The sequence below is a fragment of the Trachurus japonicus genome, chromosome 22, assembly GCF_045865225.1.
Source record: "Trachurus japonicus isolate A0001 chromosome 22, Traja_1.0".
NCBI lineage: Eukaryota > Metazoa > Chordata > Actinopteri > Carangiformes > Carangidae > Trachurus > Trachurus japonicus.
Window position 1 is genome coordinate 23192989 of NC_140928.1, and position 20943 is coordinate 23213931.

Consider the following 20943-nt stretch of genomic DNA (forward strand, 5'->3'; position numbering starts at 1 on the left):
GAGAACTTCAAGGACAATTCCGGGCAAATTCAACTCAATTGTATTTTCCTATCATTTTAGGTCTAAAAGAAGGAATCAGAAGATTTTCAGTTTAATTGCTCCTGTTTTGCGGTAGTTGTGTCTGTTCCCGCATCGCCATGGGAGCAGATGGAAGTTAACGCTGCTTAGGCTGTTTACATCCCTCAAAGCCACATTTTTTTTCCCACAGACAGTGTCAGATGGCTACTCAAACATGCACCGTGAGGTTTATTTACTTCAAGCAAGCCGACATGTTTGTAAAACTAGATCTAATTCAAAGTCTCGTGCGAGACCCAAGTTGACGCTTCACGTTCAATCGGAAGCCCCTGTTTGTGTCATAAACACAGGAATGTCAACTCTTGACTTGCTTGAAGTGAACAAACTTCTCGGTGCATGTCTGAGTAGCCATCTGACGCTGTCTGTGGAAAACAATTGTTTACTTCAAGCAAGTCAAGAGTTGATATTCCTGTGTTTCTGACACAAATGGGAGTTTCCGACTGCACGTAAACTCACCGACCGCGTCAACTTGGGTCTCGCGTGAAACTTCGTAAGATTTTGAATTAGATCTAGTTTTACAAACACGTCGGCTTGCTAAGCAGCAGAACTTCCATCCACTCCCATTCATCGCTACCATGGCGATGTGGGGGCAGACACAATTACTGCAAAACAGGAGCAATTAAACTAAAAATCTTCAGATTCCTTATTTTAGACCTAAAATGATCGATTTTTTTTTTTTTTCTTCCTTTTTTCCTTTTTGACACTGGTTCTCATCGGCAATTGTTACATTACAATGAATAGGCTACTTGGCATCGTGGAAACCTGCCTGATTTTGGAGATATGCAGTGTTTGTTTGCCATTACTTTCATTATTTCCGCTACGACCCCCCCCCCCCAAAAAAAAAAAAAAATGTTATTCCTACAAGGTCTTATGTTGCAGAGGGACCAGTTTAGTACTAGGTGTCGGTACCCGTCCCTTTGCAACAGTGTTAACAACCATCTGTAGATGTCCATTAGTAAGAGCTACTGAGAAGGATACTATGAACTACATATTGCTGACATTACTTCATATTCTGAGTTTGTCTGAATAATATTTTTTTGAGTTATTTATACACTAAAATAAGTGCATTTAAAAATGCTAATTAAAAAAGACTGTTGACTCCCTACGTGCCATAAGTTGAGTTTTCCTGTCTCTTCAGAGTTGTGAGAGCACACTGACACAAATGCAGTGAAGAGAATATCTTCACAGATTCTGAGTCAGCTGCTAGCTGCTGTCCTTTGCATTTCATGTACAGAACAGAACAGTGCCTTTCAAGTTTTGGAGTCTTTGTGTTTTACTGACACTTTACTTGTTTACTGTGTGTTTCTTAGACTTCTGACAAAACTCCTTAACATAGCTGCCCATTTAGAGGAAGGTGTAGCTGTGGGGTTTCTGTTTTAACAGCACCGTGCTGGGCAGATGACAGGTCTGTTTACAGTGTGTGCTGTGAAAGACGAGCACGAAAGAAAATGTGTGTTAATTGGGGTGTTATGTTGACATCACAGCTGATAGGAGCTGAAGCTGATAAATATACTACTGCAGAGACATTTGACACACAATTTGAATGCCAGTTGTAAGTTTTTGGACCAACCCAGAAGGGCCTTAATTTTAGCACTGTGACTCAAAGAATGACACACATTTGGACCAGTGTTGTTCCATCTGTAGTCACATTTGTTTTCTCCAGTAGCTTGCCTGTTTTACCAGAGTCTTCTCAGTAATATATTTGTATCCGTTTCTTTGCATGATGTGTCTTTGGTATGTTATTGGTATTTTCGTCTAAGAGCAATGTTATTATGATAAAACTATTCTCTTGATTTTTATGCTGCAGAAAGGTTTGAAGTGAGACGGACCAAATTTATAAATGTGGATCTAAGGCAAGATGAGTGTTGCAACTTCAAAAAATAGTTCACTGTAAAATGAGGCATCATTATTCATTACACCCCACAAAGCTGCTGTTCCTTGCGTATGTTGTACAGAAATGCAGCAGAGGTACAATATAGCCGCCCCTGACCTACTTCTCAGTATTATAACTTTAGTACCTCACTTGTGAACCACTACTCACAAATGTATTATCAGCAATAGGGCTGTCAGTCTTCCCTCCAAATCAAATTCAAATTTGTGTGTGTTTTTTGTTGTTGTTGTTTTTTAGCACATTATACACCTATACCAGCTTATTATTACTTAAGTTTTACCAACTTAATATAAAACTTTAAGAAGGCAAGTTGAAATATTATAAGTAGTGGTGCAACGGATCACAGTTGATCCGCAATCGGCACATAAATGGTCCGCAGATCGATTGATAAAAAGAAAAAAAGGTGTGAGTGTAGTGTGTAGGCACACTGCTCCAGCCGAATAAACAGGCAATTTAAAAAACTCTGCTTGTAAATTTAAAGCTGCAGCTCTACGTCGCGCACAAAAACTACAGAATTGTTTGTTTTATCCACGTTTACTACCCCGAACGTCGCGACACACTACGTTAATTTGCATCGTTGCGGAAGGCACACATTCGAACGTCAGTTTTCACCTTCGAATGTTCTCATTTTGAAAATAATTTGAATTCTGTATGAATAGTGAAGTCTGATCTGACAGCCCTAAGCAGCAATAATTTGTGATTGTCTTGACCATTTGTTTTCATCTAAAAGTTGTTGCAGTTTACAAGGTTAAATAGGAGACACGTGTTACAGTCCAGGGCTCAACCTCATCTCCTCACATTGCACTTTGTGGGATGTATTAGAATACATTTTCAGTCTGTCAGTTTTTTTCAGCAGCTTGGTATTTTTGACACCAAAAGAACTAGCGCACACACACAGACAAAAGAACTAGCACACACACAGTGTTTCAGAGTATGGAAACTAATCTGGAATCACTAACTCTCTTTGTCTAACCTGTCGTCTGATGGTCAAACAGAGTTGGTCAGTGAGTGTACATTCTTATTAATACTTGATAATTCATTCAATGTGTCCAGTTTACTCAAACTCTGTAAATCATGCCCAAATTAGGTGACAATAAGGTTATTACCAAGTTGCCAGATGGTGGTCAGCAATGTCACACACTGAAAAAAGGCCAGGACTTTCTTTTGTATAAAAAACTCAGATCAGTTTGTGGACTTCCCTTTAATCGGAATTGAAGTATGTTTGGCAACAGTTATTTCTTAGCTAACATCATCAGTCTGTCCCTGGTCTGTAGGATGTTAGTATAGTAGTAAAGGCTGAGGGGAGTAGTTATGTTGATATGTAAAGGGATGTTTGTGCATAGTTAATCCATACCATGTAATTTATTTAACCTAATCTAATTTATTCTGTTGGACGAGCAGCACATCAAAAAAGTCACTAAAGATTAGCATTTAGTAGCTTATACTCTAAAAAAAATCTCAGTGGGAGCATACCCCCACAGGCACAGACTAACTTTTAGAACAGGTGCCACCCAACCTTCCCAGTTGACCCCTTGACCTTTCTAGAGCGTGTGTTGTTTTTCTTCTTCTGTGAATTTTTCTCACCTTTTTCACCCCTGACCAGTTTGCATGCCTCTAAATAGCAATTATTCTCAGTAATCCATAATAGAAAATCAAATTAGACTTTCTGATAGAGGGGGAAAAGACACATTGACTTCTATTCAGTTCAACCTTTTAGCTTGCCCTAGCAGGACAGGCACAGGTGAAACAAATGTCGTCAACATGACTTAAGTTGCATCAGTGAACCAGCACGCACAATACAAGGATCCTGGAACTGGCTTATTTATATGGATTGTATTCTTTTTTTTTTTTTTTTAAGTATATTTTGTGGGGGCTTTTTTGCCTTTATTTGATAGCACATAGTGAGATAGACAGGAAAGGAGGAGGCAGAGAGAGGGGGAATGACATGCAGGAATGGTCTGCCCGATTCGAACCGGGGACGCCTGTGTTGAGGACTGTAGCCTCTACATGGGGCAGCCGCTTTAACCACTGCGCCACGCCACGCCACACACCGCCCCGGATTGTATTCATTTTTCTCTCATCCATTACACCTGTGCGTCTCCAGCTATGACAACTTAAAATGCCTGTTTTGACAAAGGTCTGTTGCCCCACACACTCCTGCCTTCAGGAGCAGTTTGAATGGTGTGGTCTGATTGAACTTTTCATTCAGGACAGGAAATGTTTCTTTGTATCGTTGTATCTGTTCTGTCAGTGAAGTAATTCTGCAGAGAAAGGCATGCTGCCTGGCAGACAGTGAAGCACAATGACAGAGGTTGCTGACAGGAGGGGTGTGACCGTTTACATAGTTAAATGTTTAACCAAAATTGGGATCTGTAACGTTAAGAAAAATTCACTAACCCCAAATTGTTTTTTACCATAAAATTTAAATTGATGTGCAGTTTAAACTTACCACTAACAGCTCTTGATCATCATAAAATTATAAATAGGCTCACTAACAACAATATTATAGGAGGAGAAATTAATCTTTCACACTGGTTCCCATGGACATAAAAGAGCTTTGCACATGATCATTTTCTACAGTTGTGAAAATGTGACAGAAAGGCTAGCAGCAGGCTAAGTCCTGTATGGCAATAGACTAGATCCATGACAATGTTCTGATATGCAAACTAGCTGATCACAGATGGTTATGCTGGATGGTTTTCCTCTTTATTCAAGTGTGTTTTGTCATTGATGGTCTTTTTCTCTTATGAGTTTTTGTCTAGGCTATGGTATGCTGTACTGTGTCGTACGACTTCATTGTCCCTGAGAGTATATTCAGACTAACTGTGAAATAATTGCACATTTCTGAACTAAGATAGATAAATAAGCTTTATTGTCTGTCACGATTGACAGAAATTCTTCTTTGAAAGGCTCATATAAAAAAAACAACACTTTTTTACACCCCTAACTTACAGTAAAATAAGCATAATACTTGATGGCTGCTGGCCAAACTTACTTCTGGAGATTACAGCTACAATCCTACCCATGCTACTTGTCACATTGGGTTTTTGCCCTACCACACAAGGTAAAATCCAGTCTGACTGTAAATCTCATCATAGTTACACCTCTGCTCAGCCAAGGGACTTATCAGCCTTGTCTTGGTGTGCTCTGACAAAATGAATGCAATAATGGTTTCTTAATTGTAATGTCTGTCGTGTTCAGAGACTCTTTATGCTGTAGATATTGCACCCATTAACTTATATAGGTTGGTGTTGTTGTTGTTTTTTCCCCCTTTAGGTTTAGGAATCAAGTGCTGTTAGTTGAGCTGTTGTTCACATTACAGTGGTTTAGCTCAAAATGTGATTCACCTTGACAAAGTAAAGACATTCAGATGGGTATGATGAACTACCCCCTTGCCTTATTGCTTTTGGTTAAATCTTATATTACAGCTCTATCTACCTCTTACCTCTACCTCTTAGCTCATCTCAGTTTGACTCTTTGTGTGGTTACAAAGGATGTATTGACACATTACAACTATCAGACTGACCAGCGAGTCGCCAACAAGTAGTGCTTTTTGTTGCTTTAAAAAAGTCACATAAATGATCCCAATCTTCAGATTAGGACGAGTTCCACTTGTGTGGTTGAAGAGGAATGACACAAATGCCTGGCCTACCATAGACTTTTGCTTTTCTTTTTAAAATAATTTCCATGTATTTTCCCTTGGCCTTAACAGACACTCAAAATTACCCAAACCCAAGTTCATCTGAGTTTACAGTGAATCTCTGGGATTTTCAGGGGGAAGTGTTGCTGAAAATTGTTTTTTTCATGCTAGTTTGTCAAACATGTTTGATGGAAATGCTGAAGTTCAATCAGACTCTGCAGATGCTGCAACCGTTGCCTAGAGACAGGTCCACAGTGCAGCAACTAGTGAATGAGCATGTGTTTTTCTCTATGTAAGAACATTATGCCTGTTAGGGGAGAGCTTGTTGTGTAAAGGTGGGGAATCTTTCAACAAATAGATCTATGATTTAGATTAATGGTGCTGCTGATTCTGTCTGTGATAATTCTCAAGGCAGGACAGGATAGAAATATATTATTTGTCTAGCTTTTCTATAAATCCGCACAATATTTTGAACATTTTACCAAGTAAAGTCAGTGCAGCTGTGATCTTCATAAAGACTGACTCCACAAAGCACTAACAGCTTTTCTCATTCTCTTATCTACCCAGTGACTCAGTGTGTTTAGATAACACATAAGTGATTGGCTAAGTTAAGAAAATACTTCAACTCAAATCAGCTTTTTAAATGTCAAAATGCCAAGTTATTTTAAATTAATTTTGGCATACTGTCCAACATTTTGTGATATATAATTTCTATTCACCAGTGATGTTGTCACCAGTCAACAGACCTCCTTGCCTTTCAGCACAGTTAATGCACCTTGCATTATGCACCTCCTATTACTCATTTAGGCTGTTTGTGACCAAACAGTAACATAAGCTATCATCACAGCTGTTGACAGTGATCTGTTGTTAGTAGCTGGCAGCTGGCTGGTTAATTAATAGGGCTTAAGTTGTTCCTCGATGAGAGAGAAACTCCATGAAGAGCATAAAGATCAGTCTTTTTCTGTGCTCATTCTGCACACCAACTCTGTTATTTCAAAATGTGCGACTGTACCAGACAGTTTGGATTGGCCTTTTATATTACCTTTAGAGAGCGATTGTGTGATTTACTCTTTCTAATTGGGGCATTTGTTTTACTTCCATTATTGAGCCTCTGTGTTTCTTCCTCTAATCATGATCTTGATTATAACATGTTAATTGACCCACTGGGAAACGCTGTTTAATTTACCTTAATCTGCCTGGTGTTAACATCTGCTTCGTTTGTGCCTATTTAAGTACTGTGTTGCTGAGGTTGTCATGGAGATGGGCTCTTTATAGAAGGCACCTGTGATCTCAAGTTACCTGGTGCTGCTGACACTTAATCTAATTAATATCTGGCTAACAGTGTTGTGAGTCAAATACATTTCTCATAGTTAATTTCCAATAACTATAAGCCGTAGTGGACTCTGGCTCCTACAATTTCTAGTCTTCATTTATTTTCTAGGCTACATTTACATTTCTTGTAAGTGAAAAGCAACATAATAGCAGAATCTATTGAAGTATCTGACTGGTTCAATTGCTGCAGTGTGATGTTTGTAAGTAGCTTCTCATCACTGATTTTGAAGTTGTGTTCTGCCACCAGTGTCTTGTTCTGGTGAACGTTTTCTATGCTCTTGATTGAACTTGTGTGTGAGTTGAAGGCTCATTTTTGTAGTTGCTGCAATTACAAATATGTTAAATGTGTTTAGATTATCTTTACATGGCACTTACTTGACAATGGTATTGTTTGGTATCACACATTTAAAATGCCAGCAGTTGTTGCGCTTACCAACATCAATACACTGTTAAAAATGAAATTATTAGTTGCACACAGGACAATTGAACACAGTGTTGTCTTTTAAAGTGATCATTTGACTGCAACATTTAACAGCTGTATGTGATTGCTAATATAATGGGTGGGTTGCTGGAAAGACATTTCCTCTATCACATTTAAATTTGTGAGAAATGACTATACTGCTCTAGTCCCTGACATAAGAGCCATACACTCAGACCCATCAGTGCCTTGTGCTTTGACTCCATCTGCTGGATGATATATGAAATTGTGTTTTATACTTCTCAGGAGTGTGAACTGTTGACTGTCTCATTTGCTTAAATCCAAACATACATTGTTTGCGTAGCCATGTTAGTTTTAACTATAAAATGAAAAAGATTTACGTAATGTGTGATCCTTTGAATTGTCTTAGTGCCAGTGTATTTTATTGGTGTAGCTTAAAACAGAAGTAAACGGAATGTTTGTGTTAATATAAGTCTTAAATAGTTCCTCTTAATCTTCCAACAACAATCACTTACATAGAGTGTTTGGTCTGAAACACGGGTCTGTCAGTCACTCTGCTCTGCTGTAAGCCGAGGAGAAAACTTTCCTTGTATCCTACAACCTTTTTCCAATGAGGAGAGAGAACGGCATAAAGGGGTGGTCCTCTGTGTGTGTGCAGCCAAGGGATGCGCGTGAATGTGGTGATGTAGGGCGGGGACTGCTAACTCCATCGGCTGACAAGAAGTTAGCCAAAACGACCGGATCGCTTACTTCTGCTTTAAGCAAAGACTGTTGTTATCCACCACTGAGGCAGGCATTTCCGTAACTCTGTACCGTTCGTGGTTAGTCTGTGAAATCTGCATTGCACAATTTTGACCTCAGCCATCCTGAAGCAGTGAAATGTAATCCAGCAGTTTAGCCTTTCTCACAGATGGACTGGACACAGAGTAAGAGTTTGGTTTTAGCTTCTCAGTCAGTGGTTTTTTGATAAGGTCAAACATTATCAGCAGGAGCACAGGCAGCTGCACGCTGCAGCGGTGTTTCAAGGATCACCAGCAACACAATAGTGGCTGCTGATCATGAGACAGCCACTGACTGAACAGGACTGACTCTTATCGTTGTGTGTCCACTCTACACAATAGGGATAAACATTTCCTGACATTAAAAAGTCTTTGAAAAAGATTTTGTCTGTCCCGTACCCATGGTCAAAAAAAAACAGGATTTGGCTATTTTTGTGATAACTCACTTGAACCTGGTGCATCTTGTATGAATAAGTGAACCAAGTTGCCACAAATGATGACTTTCTTACACCAGGAAATGCAAGTGTAACCTAAGTTTGCATCTGTAGCATTTGATCTACAGCTGATCTGGAGACAGCTGTCATATAATAACCATGTACTTACTCCTTGCTTATTGATTAGTCCTTTTGGAGCTGCTCTAAGTGAGGATAGAGCACTTCAAATTATCAAATGATAATAGCGCTATTTTCTTCTTCTTTTTTACTTCTTAATATTTGTAATTGCCACAAGACAACTCTGGCTCTCATCACTCCCACCCCTCTTCACTGTCAGTAGTGCATGATGGTGGTGTTAAACAACAAAAAGAAGCAGTGGGTCTACAGCTGAGTCATACATCCCGCCTCTCATTCTTTCTTTCTCTTAGATTTTCACAGACTGGACCTGCTGCCTCCCACTGTTGCTGCTGTCATTAAGCTTTGCTCTGAGATGTTGCCCTTCATTTCAATGTCTCCTCTCCTTTGCTTCTCTTACAGTTCTACAAGCATGTTGTCCAGAGTGTAGAGAAGTTCATCCAAAAGGTGAGTTACATTTTAGTTAAGGAACAATCTCATAATGGAAATACTGTTCATTTTTTGTGGAGAAATCATAGATAATTTACTCTTTCAAAGTTACTCCCACTTGTCATTGAAAGTTGATGGGGTAAATTTGGTTAAAACTAGTAGACTTGGTGTAAATGTATTGCTTCTACTTCTGCAAATGAGTATTTTTGTAATTCCCTTACCTCAACTGTCTGTGTGTGTGTATTGCAGTGCAAACCAGAATACAAGGTTCCAGGGCTGTACGTCATCGACTCCATTGTCAGACAGTCACGACACCAGTTTGGCACAGAGAAGGACGTTTTTGCCCCTCGCTTCAGCAAGAACATCATCGCTACGTTCCAGCACCTCTACCGCTGCCCTTCAGATGATAAGGTCAGGCAGATTTTAATAGGTTTTGTGTTCGTCTCTGTGGCTTTTCATTTTTGTGGCTTGTCATGGTTTAATGAGAGATGATATTAGACTTGATTTGATATATAGGTGATGTGATGAATAGATCAGGGACTGGCAGTAGACTCACATCATTTCATTTGAGTTTGTCTCCGTCCTTCAACATTATGGGATGATACAAAGAAATAGCTTTGAACTCTTGTCAAAGAAGTAGCAGATTTTGCAGTTGGTTTCAAGGCAGCTATCGCAAACTCAGAAGTGAGAAAATGTATTTTAATTTAAAAATATGATGTCTTTTTTGTTTTCGTAGACTTCTAGCCTATGGAGGGTGTTGATCTCTCATTAGCTGGTTATTTCCTTGGTGTAAATGTTGTTTTCTTCTGTTGCGTTGACTGTTGTGTCTCTGTTGCCTCTGTGTTTGTGTTTCCAGAGTAAGATTGTGCGAGTCCTCAACCTGTGGCAAAAGAATGCCGTCTTCAAGAGTGACATCATTCAGCCTCTCTTGGACATGGCAGCAGGGATTCCACCTCCGAGTGTTACCCCCGTCATGCCCAGCAGTGCTGCCCCGGTCAACAACACCACACCTGGTCAGTCAGAGCACACAAGTCCAGTGACACATACACACAACAATAATGTGGTCAGATCATCTAGGTAAAGCGGTTCGTGTTTTGCATCACAACATCTGTTTCTCTGTGTATCCAGGCACCCCTGCCACCCCCGCCACCCCAGCCAACTTGGTCCAGGGTCTGCCTGACTGGGCTTCACAGATTACCAACACAGACACAGTGGCTGCTGTGGCACAGATCCTACAGAGTCCACAAGGGCAACAGGTTAGAGTGCATGTCCTCTCAACGTCTGTTATTAAACTGTTCAACAAAAAAATGTTGATAATGGATGAATATAATCCAGCACCACTGGATCTGTGGGTCTTATCAAACCAGTTTGTGCGCTTTTAAATGGCACTTGTGGGTGGTCAGATGTTGTAAATGACACTCTGTTATCACTTGTTGTAGCTGCAGCAGCTGGTTCAGAGTCTGCAGATGCAGCAGCAGAAGCCCCAGCCATCCCTGCTGCAGGCCTTGGACGCTGGCCTAGTGGTGCAGCTGCAAGCTCTGACAGCACAACTCACTGCAGCTGCTACTGCCAACAGCCTCAACCCTCTGGAGCAGAGGGTCTCCTCTTTCAATAAGGTAAGGCTCAAGTGAACAGCTGTCAGTGTGGAAGCCCCGATTGATCGGTTGCCAGTCGTTATCAGACAATTCTTATTTTAAATATTTGATCAGTAAAATGAAACAAATGTTTATAGTTACCACTAACCTTAAAACTGATCACCTGTGGTTTAAACTCAGTGGCTGAGAGAGGCACCAGAGCATGAAAGGACACCAGAACAATGCATGTTGGCCGTGTGGAACTTGTAAAAATTGTAAAACTTATCTACAGTGCATGTAACCATGATTTAACTTGACTGCAGCTTCTTTCTAACTTGAACCATTCATTATCGCTAATCATTAATTTGCATCATGCATCTGAGGTAATGTTCTGAGATACATTGCCTCTTATTTATCAGACTAATTACACTGTTTGTCTTACTGAATAGGCTTGGTAATTTTTTCAGTCTGTTAAAAATTGTGTTGATTTACACAAATTAACAGCATACTTTACTCAAATATTAATATAATAATAATTGATTAATTCATCATACCATTCAATTGTTCTTATTAAAGGTAAAGGTAAAGGTAAAGGTACTTTATTAGTCACATATACAGCTAGTACAGTGAAATTCTTTCTCTGCATTTAACCCATCCCTGAGGAGCAGTGGGCAGCCGCGGTGCAGCGCCCGGGGACCAACTCCAGATTATGAGCCAGTGCCTTTGGTCAGGGGCACTGACTGGAGCCGACATGTTTTTAGTGGTGGGGGAAACCGGAGCACCCGGAGGAAACCCACGCACACACGGGGAGAACATGCAAACTCCACACAGAAAGGCCCTGGGCGGCCCGGGATTCGAACCCAGGACCTTCTTGCTGTGAGGCAACAGTGCTAACCACTGTGCCACCGTGCCGTATTGCGGATACTTGTTTAATTACTTCTTGGGAGTTTTTTGTACCACTCTGTTGACCAAAGTAAATGCATGCTGTTTTTGTGGTTGTTTTTATCAGGTTACACTGCTGCTTTGTTGGAGGTTCCATTACACAAAGCTACGCAGATTGACCAACTGCTTATAAAGCTGCTATAATAAAACACAACAAATGATGGGGAGCAGCCAGGCTCATTCATAGGTGTCTAAAAAACAAAATCCTTAGCTGTTAGTTCTCATTTCCTACATTATGTTGTGTCTGTTCTGCAGAAGCTTTTGGGTCCATTCGACTTTGGCAATGATTCTGAGCGTGGTGAAGAATCTAAAAAGGACACTTCGTCATCTCAACTGTGAGTTCCAACTTCAACTAACTGCTTGATAATTATCCAGTGTTCATGTTGTCAACCACTTCCATCAAGTGCTTGTATCTAATTGAGCTGTTGACCACTTGCAGGCCCATAGTGTCCGAGCCCATCAACAGCTCCCTCTTTCATCAGTTAGCTGAGCAGCTACAGCAGCAGAACCTGGAGCAGTTTCAAAAGCAGCTGCTTGAGCACCAGCAGCACCAACAGAAGGTAGTTCGCACACACAACCACAATCAGGGCACTGTTGGTAGGAACTGGTTAATATTAACAGTTTATGTTTTGTTCCACACTCAATTCTGGGTAGAGGGGTGGGTGAGTGAAAAACATTGTCACACACATGAATTTAAACGACTGTAGTCAGTTAATGTTTTGTTTCTATGTGATTCACAAGATTTGTTATGTTTCCAAACAATTTTATTTTAAATTTATTTGTGCTCATTTCTCACATTTCTCTCCTCCCGTTGGGATGTAATTTAAGTATCTTTATCACTTGTGAGTGTAGGATTGAACGGGAGATTGTCAGACAGATGTGTGCAGCGTCAACAGTACAGCTACATGAAGCCTTTGTGGTGAGGAGGGAGCTGAGCCCAAAGGCAAAGTTCTTGATTCAGCCCTTCTTCTCACAATCACCTGTGTTCACTTTAGGGTAGTGACTGAAGTTTGCTGATAAGAGCAGCTGAAATGAGATTCCTCCGCAGGGTGGCTGGGCTCATTCTTTGAGAAAGGGTGAGGTGCAGAACCTGAAGTAGAGCTGCTGCACCTTTACACTGAAGTGAAACTATCGAGGTGGTTAGAGAATCTGATTAGGATACCTCCTGGGCAGCCTCCATGGGAGTCAAGTCTTCAAGCCATATCCATCTGCTATGAGGCCTTGGGGTAGACCTAGAACATGCTGGAGAGATTATATATCTCATCTGACCTGGGAACGCCTCAGGATCTCCCAGAAGGAGCTGCAGAGTGTTGGTTGGGCGGAGGGATGTCTGGACTACTTAACTTGACCTACTTTTACTGCAGCCCGACCTTCAATAGGAAGAAGAAAATGGATGGATGCATATGACCCTCATGTAATTCTCCACCATGTGGCCAGATTACATTTCAGTTAACATGTCCCTGATTCTTTTTTAGCTCGTACTGTACTGGGTAGTGATTGAAAAGACAGATGCTGCTGTGTTTTAACCAGTGTAACCACAAGGCTTGTCTGCAAGCTTGGCTGCAGCTGCTAATGCTAGCAATTAAGGAGCACACACTCTAGCTTTGTGTACACTGAGATGCTAATGTGACCTTTTCAAATGATGGAAAAGGTTTGTTGTGTTCATCTGTGTGTGGGGGTTGGTTGTCTTTTTCTCTGTTCTGGCTCTACACTTGTTTGAGCTACTTAAGCCTAGTGCTGTAGCCTAATAGGGAGATTGTGGCAAGATTTGATACAAATGTTTAAGAACAGTACAATAAGTAATAATACACCAATTGTTACCATGGGGATTTTTTGTACAAACTATCAAGATGTTTTATTTGCTCTGTCCTACTTGCTAGGACAAAGCCTTAAGTTTCTGCAAAATAAAATGTTATTCACTGCAAAGTATTTTAATTGCACCCAGCACTTACACAAGAGCTCTAAGGACATGGCCTAAACTGTTGCACAGATGAGAACACTACATTTTACAATTAACGTTTCAGAGGAGTGTGTGGGTCTCCTCATACTGTACAAACGATGTTACATTTGAAAGTGAAGTGGTACTTGGTACCTCTTTTGAATCCCTAGTAAAATGAAGGTTTAGGGAATGAGAATGGATGTTTTCGTATGATTTATGAACAAAGTATTCTGTTGCAGAGACTGAGCTGTTTTGTAAGACTTGTATAGTCATGACTGTACTGCTTGTTCCTCCTGCAGGCCATGAGCATAGAGGGACAGGATTCAATCTTTGGCCAAGAGAACTCTGTTGCAAATGCTCAGAGCAGCAGCCAGCCACAACTTCCTGAAGCAGAGAACAAGTTAGATGACTCCATAGACAACCAACAGCAGGTAGGGGTCATCTCTGGGTCATTATCTAAAACTATACTTTGTAAATAGTCCGTATGTCTCAACACAAGGACTGCACAAAGCAGTGCTGAAATGTAGCTGTAGGCCAACGTCTGATGATAATTACTGCAGTTTTCTGCATTACTTAGCATTCCTGAGCAGAGGTATTGATGATGTCTTTTATTAGGACATGGATCTGGACGAGGGCCCAGACGGAATGGAGGAGGAGATCTTTGAGGCAGAGGAAAAGAAGGCGGTCAGCACACGCTCCCGAACACGCTCAAGGTCACGCTCCAGGTCAGTACCACTTTTGTCTGAAATCTGTTTTTGATGTAATTTATTAAATTGCATGGAATATTATCATTTTGCGGAATATTGGTACCTTGAATATTGTTTAATTTTCTTGATTCAGTGAAGGAATTGCTTACAGTAGTAATTATCTGCTTATACAAGCTTGATAATAGGTGCCTGATGTGCTTTAATTTCAGATGCTAGGTAGTAATTCACATGCATGTTTTTAAAGTGATCAAATGATCAGCACAATTATGATATTTGAAAACAAGCTCTAGTTGTTAAGGTTGTGGTGTTCCGTCTGTAGGTCTCCTAAGAGGAGGCGGTCCAGGTCCCGCTCCGGCTCACGGAAACGTAAGCACCGCAAACGTTCTCGCTCACGCTCCAGAGATCGTAAGAGGAAGTCATCGCGGTCTTACTCGAGCGAAAGACGTGCCCGAGAGCGAGAGAAAGAGCGACAGAAGAAAGGCCTGCCTCCCATACGATCCAAGACGCTCAGTGGTCAGTGAAGGATGCTGTTTGTTCATATTTTCATCGTATAACTCCAGTTGATACGTCTTCTGATCAGTATTATGTTTTTCTCTGCCCAGTCTGCAGCACAACTCTGTGGGTGGGCCAGGTGGACAAGAAGGCCACTCAGCAAGACCTCACTAACCTGTTTGAAGAATTTGGCCAAATTGAGTCAATCAATGTAAGTGTCCTTCTCCCTCTGCTGGCCCTCTAATTTAGTTACAGCATGTTAGCTATTATCTTAAAATGAAAACAGACTGGTGAGTTGCTGCCAGTCATCTGTCATTGTGCCCGTAAGCTGCTGTTCATGGTATGTCATTTTTCTGCCATCTGCCCCTCATAGTTTTAATTTCTTTGTCATTATCTCTATTCTATACATTCTCTCTGACTCTTTGTCTCATCTACACACTCTTCATTAATCACACAATTATAGGTTCAGTCATCTGTTTTATAGTCTCCTCTTGTGGTTTAATGTTCACTTTGCCAATGTAATGTAAACTGTGTATGCCTCTGCAGATGATCCCTCCCAGAGGCTGTGCCTACATCTGTATGGTCCATAGACAGGATGCGTACCGCGCCCGACAGAAGCTGAGCACTGGCTCCTATAAGATTGGCTCGAAGGTCATCAAGGTAAGCATGACCTTTCTGATTTGATATAGTGTTTTCTCATTCTCCTTGTGCTCTCTAATGTAATTTTCTTATGACCCTCAATGTTGTAACCTCAGATTGTTTAGCTTTCCAGGCACATGGAATCCTTGTATGCTCCGAGTAATGTTTGTGAAAAATGACCTTCATGTGTGTGTCTCTGATCCAGATTGCGTGGGCTCTGAACAAGGGTGTTAAGCAGGAGTACAAGCAGTTTTGGGATGTGGACCTGGGCGTCACCTACATACCATGGGAGAAGGTTAAGCTGGATGATCTGGACGGCTTTGCTGAAGGAGGAATCATCGACCAGGAGACCGTCAATGATGGTGAAATGAAACGCTTTCTCTCTCTTCATCTTTCTTAAACACAGACATTAATTATATTTACTCAGTAGCAGTAGTAGTTTAAATATGGGCAGAAGAAGAGAGTGTGTACACGCATATGATGACAACATAAGGCAGATATCCAAACAGACACTTGTTGGCATTTTATCATGTGACTGGATTAGTTTTCATTCCCCCAGCTTGTTTTGTTGTGGTAATGCGCAAAATCCTTTCAGAAATCCCATCGTGAACCCCCTACTCTGTTAGAATTGGAGTTAGAAAAGCACAGCTAAACTCTCTAGTCCAAGGGAGAGCTGGTTGATCGTTTTTAAATTCTTTGAATGGGTTTTCTGTTTCTGCAGAGTGGGAAGCAGCCAAGAATGCTGAACCAGTGAAGGAAGTTGTAAGTCAACCTGTAAGCGCAGAGACTACAGCAGTATCCAACACCCAGACCGAGACCTACAACCAGCAGGTTACCATGATGCCTGTACAGGTACAGAACAGGCAGATTTCAGCAAACCACATTAAGTCGTACTGTCTGGGTCTGTTCAACATAGAAATTGCAACAGATCTACAGTGGGAGCTTGGTCAACCACTGAGATACATATTCTCTCTTACATTTCTGTCATCCAGCTACCTGTTGCCCAGGCTGTTCCCGGTGCAGTGGGTTTGGTGCCCCCCACCTTCCCTGTCACCATGGGTATACCCCCTCCAGGCTACGGGCCACCACCTCCCTTCATAAGGGCCGGCTTCAATGCCTCACAGCCTCCACCAGGTAAATAAAGCAAACAGTCTTAATAAATATCTGCTCTGGAAAAAATCAACAAGCTTTTACAGAACTACTTTCTGTTGTGTAGGTTTTTTGCAGGCAGCGCAGACAGCAGCTATGGCCTCAGCAACTACTTGTAAGTATAATAACATGCTACTCCTATAGATAATATGTGGATATTGTTTGAGAATTGTCAAAGTGTCCTCTCATTTATCTTCAATTTATTATTCTGTATTAACTTTGTTGTTTCTCCTGTTCTCACATTTAGCGCTGGTGCAGCCTCTGGCTTCAAGCCAAGAAGGTGTCAAGGACTCACCGTTCGGTGCGATGATCCCGCCGACCAGCACCATCCCCGGCAGCTTCATGCCCTCAGCCATCCCTGGAGCCAGCGTGTTTAACCCTGTGGGAGTCCAAACTCAACAAGGCGCCAATGAGAAAACAGCTCAGTCTGCAGATGGGTTGGATGCTGCTGCAGAGCTGACATTGCAAGGTAATAATGGATTTTTTTTCCTGGTGCATACCGAGATCATATTGCATATTTTCAAGAGTTTTTACTTGGGGGGGTTATAAAGGTTATTTGTGTTAAATTAAGAATAACACAATTATTTTGGTCTTTATGTTTTGTTCTCAGGCATGCAAAATGCAGTCCGCAGCGGGATGGGTCTCCTCGGCATGCACCCTACAGCCTCCCTCACCCACCCCCTGCACCAGTCTGGTCTGGCCGGGCAGAGAATGCCTGGCCTGTTACCTCTAGATGTGCGACCTAACCTGCTGACGCCAGGGGCCGCAGCCCGCTTCCCGCTCCTCATGCAGCAGAGCGCCGCCCAGCAAGCCGCCAGCCTCCTCGACAGTTCTCTCCAGGCCCGTGCCAGGGCTCCTTTCTCTCAGCTGGACCCCTTCAACAGGGCCGCAAACCTTACCAATGAAAATTTACCCAAGACGGAAGACGAGTCCGCTTCTGGTGCTGATGAGGGCAAAGACCAGGACTACCGTTTCCCCCCAATGGAGAAGCAGAGCACAGGCCTGCTGAGGACCCCTCCACCAGAGCACAGGGAGTCTATTGGAGGAGGAGGAGCAGCAGGAGGAGGTGTAGGGGGCAGGCCTCCTTTGCTCCAAACCCCAGGGACCCAGCCAGCCAGAACCAGCCTGGTGGGACGTCTGCAGGCTCTCGCAGGCTTCACTCCCGATAACCGCTGGAGCCAGGCCAGAGGAGACTTTGACGAACGAGATAGCATGCGAGGAGGCCCGCAGGCTCCCGCCGGTCCGAAAGGCTTCCAGGAGGAGCGCCCCACACCTGGGCAGAACTTCCCCAACCGCTTCGACAGTCGCCCTGGGACCGCAGGAGGAGGAGCCAGCGCTCCCGGAAACACCGGCGCCACCGGGGGGCCGCAGGCCTGGAACCGAAGCGGCGCTGGTGCCACCGCGCCTTTCGACAGCGAATTGCATCAAGACCTAGATGAGCGAAGACGGCCATGGGACAGACAAAGAGACAGAGACGAAAGAGACTTTGACTTCAGAAGGGAGATGAACGGAAACCGCCACAGCCGCGAGAGGGAGCGGGAGAGGGAGAGAGACAGGGAGAGAGGCCGGGATCGCACCAGGGAGCACGAGCGCGACAGAGACCGGGACAAAGAGAGAGAGCGTGAGAGGGAACGCGAGCGCGGGGGCTGGACGCCTCTCCTCCCTCTGCCTACGCCTCTGCTTCCAACTCCGACTCTAAACGCCAACCTGACCCTGAACCAAGGCAAACTGCTCGCGCCTCTGAAGCTGAACCCCCAGCTTCAGCAGCGATTCCAGTCCCCACTCCTGCCTCAGGCTCAGGCCAAACCTCCCGTGGTGGGCCTGAGCCCGCAGCTGCCTCAGGTGCAGATGAAGTCCCCGCCTTCATCCCAGAGCCAAGAGGCCACGCCCGAGTCCCAGTCAGAAACCCCAGCTCCATCCGAGACACCCCAGGCGCAGTCGCCACCGGCAGCTCAATCACCCGACGCATCGCCTAACAACAAGAGCGAGAGCCCGTCGATCGAGGCTCCCACCCCGGCCGAGTCATCCCCGCAATCCGACACCCCCCCACAAACGGAATCACAATCTCAGCCCGCGGCCGAATCCCCATCCAAGGCCACCGCTTCTCCAGACACGGCCTCTCCAGACACCGAGACCCCGATCCAAGCCTCGCCCTCGGCCGAGGCGTCATCCCAGGACTCACCCGTGGCCTTCACACTCGCTGACAGCCTGCCTGAAGAGACGGCTCACTCCCCGGAGGAGCAGGACAGTCCACAGAAGGACGAGGAGGAGTCACAAGAGAGAACCTCCTCCCCCAGTGACCAGTGGGTCAACGGGCCAGAGATGGACAATAGCAATGCGGCTGAACCGACACCCGAGGCCTCCCCCGAGCCCAGTGCAGACCCTTCCTCTGACTCAATGCTCCCAGAAAGTGAACCAGAGCAGGAGCAGCTTGCCTCTCCTAAGGACGTAGACAATGAACAGAGTGAGCCCATGGAAGAAGCTGCGAGTCAGCCAGTGGTAGACACTGTCACAGACACTGAGGGGACATAATCATCACTCAGTAGGTAAAAGATCATTTTGTAAAGTTGTCTCTTCTTCTCTGTACTTATGTCAGCAAACCACCACCACCACCACCACACGGGACATGACGAATACTGACTCACATCAGTTATTGTCTGATAGCCAATAACAAATGATTTTATCTCTCACAAATACCAGTGTACTTAAATAGAAGGCTCATTAGGTGATTTATTGATAGAAATTTTGTTTGTATTTTATTTCGTTTTTCCTTTTTTAAGATGTAATGCCACCCCCCACCCATTTTAATTAATCTAAGCTTGGTGAATTTTATCGAATTGCCTGCCACAATGTTTCAATTGTATATGGGGAAAATAAGCTTTGACCTTCCTATGGAAGAGAGTAAGAAGTCCTGGCTGTTCAACAATGGATTGAATACAGTGAAACACGATACTTGAAAACAGCAGTCGCTGGCCCCGTTTTCTGTCTCCTCTTCTTTTAAAATGCTGCTGCAAAGTTTTCAGAGAATGCTTTGGTGGTGTCCTTACAATGCTTTCTATTTCTAAGGAGAAGAAATAGCCAGCATACGGTGAGACCAGTACAGCTCCTTAAGATTGGAAAAAAAAAAATGAACATGAAAACATGAAACTGTTGTATCCCCCAAATAAATGTCTGTAATTTGTTTCTAATTATACAGTGAACACAAACAGAAAATGACATGCCAGCGGGGAGAAAGAAAATGAACAGAGGGATGTCCTCATGTCGGGTGCATATTGTTTTAGTTTGAAATAAACATGCTTTTGTCTGTTTTAAACACACATGCTTTAGGACTGTTTTCTGACCCAGGACCAGTGGAAACTAAGACTGCTTTACAGACTTGTACACATTGTGTGCTGTCACTTCAGTCGATTTGATGTTCTCGTAAACCCAAGTTGCTGCTATACCATCCATCCACAGAGCACTTTGTTGGATGCAACCGTGGGACGTGTAGTTCTTAGTTTCTGATGACTTCAGCCTGTATGTTTCCCTAAGCTTTTGCTGGGTGACTGTTGAGGAGGGGATTGTGCCTTTTTGAATGGATTTGTCGTTCATGATGCTACCCAACACTACTGTGTGATGTACACCAGACTGTGCGTGCAACTCAGTGTTCAGACAGCTCTATGAACAGAATGCTCCGTGCACAGAATTGACTGGCCTACCGTTTGAATGGTAGCTGGGCAGTTTGTACAGCACTCACCTAGAGGAGAACAATATATACTCCATTGTTCTGTGCATGCAGGCCTGTAGCCATGTTTTAACCTTCCTGTCTCTCTTGTTCATTTCATACTTGTAGTGCTTTTCTGTTGAGACATACATACTACTAGAAATCCATAGTCTGCTGTTCTCTCAGACCAAATGTCTACTACAGGAGTTGTGATGTTGAATAAAAGTTGAAGGTGCATCAGTTTTTTTACCACTCTTATTGTCATGAATCCTGATTGAAGCCAATCAGATGAACTTTTGCAAACACATCAACACGGCAGCATCGACCTCGAGAGCAGAATGCAACTGAGATAAACTAATATAAAAACAAAACCAAACAATTGTTACTTAATCAAATCTATGATAAAAAAGGACATATCTTACATGGCAGGTTGTATTGAGATAAACATCCTATATTCATATACTCTGAGGTAGTTAGACAAAAACAAAACAACAACAAAACTTTTCAAAATCACTATCCAGAGAAGAAAAGAGACAGAAAAAAAAGTAAATAAAATCTAATAATGAATCTTTATCATGGAGGCAATGCCTCCTGACACCTGAGATTCCAAACAAAGGTCAGTTGCACAAATCGTAATAATAACC

General features: G+C 42.9%; 1 protein-coding gene across 4 annotated transcripts in view; it reads left to right on the top strand.

Annotated features, from left to right (window-relative positions):
• The window catches only part of scaf8 (SR-related CTD-associated factor 8), a 28063-nt gene extending 7524 nt beyond the window's left edge, over positions 1 to 20539 (top strand). For 2 of the 4 annotated variants that reach the window (XM_085767236.1, XM_085767234.1), the window contains 18 exons: positions 9128 to 9172; positions 9404 to 9565; positions 10011 to 10167; positions 10283 to 10410; positions 10594 to 10770; positions 11926 to 12005; positions 12110 to 12230; positions 13909 to 14040; positions 14225 to 14334; positions 14636 to 14829; positions 14919 to 15019; positions 15355 to 15468; positions 15653 to 15809; positions 16169 to 16299; positions 16440 to 16581; positions 16664 to 16711; positions 16844 to 17065; positions 17207 to 20539. In XM_085767236.1, coding sequence (XP_085623362.1) covers positions 10089 to 10167; positions 10283 to 10410; positions 10594 to 10770; positions 11926 to 12005; positions 12110 to 12230; positions 13909 to 14040; positions 14225 to 14334; positions 14636 to 14829; positions 14919 to 15019; positions 15355 to 15468; positions 15653 to 15809; positions 16169 to 16299; positions 16440 to 16581; positions 16664 to 16711; positions 16844 to 17065; positions 17207 to 19128 — 3858 coding nt within the window. In that variant the 5' untranslated portion in view covers positions 9128 to 9172; positions 9404 to 9565; positions 10011 to 10088 and the 3' untranslated portion in view covers positions 19129 to 20539. Of the gene's footprint in view, positions 1 to 9127; positions 9173 to 9403; positions 9566 to 10010; positions 10168 to 10282; positions 10411 to 10593; positions 10771 to 11925; positions 12006 to 12109; positions 12231 to 13908; positions 14041 to 14224; positions 14335 to 14635; positions 14830 to 14918; positions 15020 to 15354; positions 15469 to 15652; positions 15810 to 16168; positions 16300 to 16439; positions 16582 to 16663; positions 16712 to 16837; positions 17066 to 17206 lie in introns of all 4 variants that reach the window. The other 2 variants (XM_085767235.1, XM_085767233.1) reach the window with 1 other exon arrangement.
• The last annotated feature ends 404 nt before the right edge of the window (positions 20540 to 20943 follow it).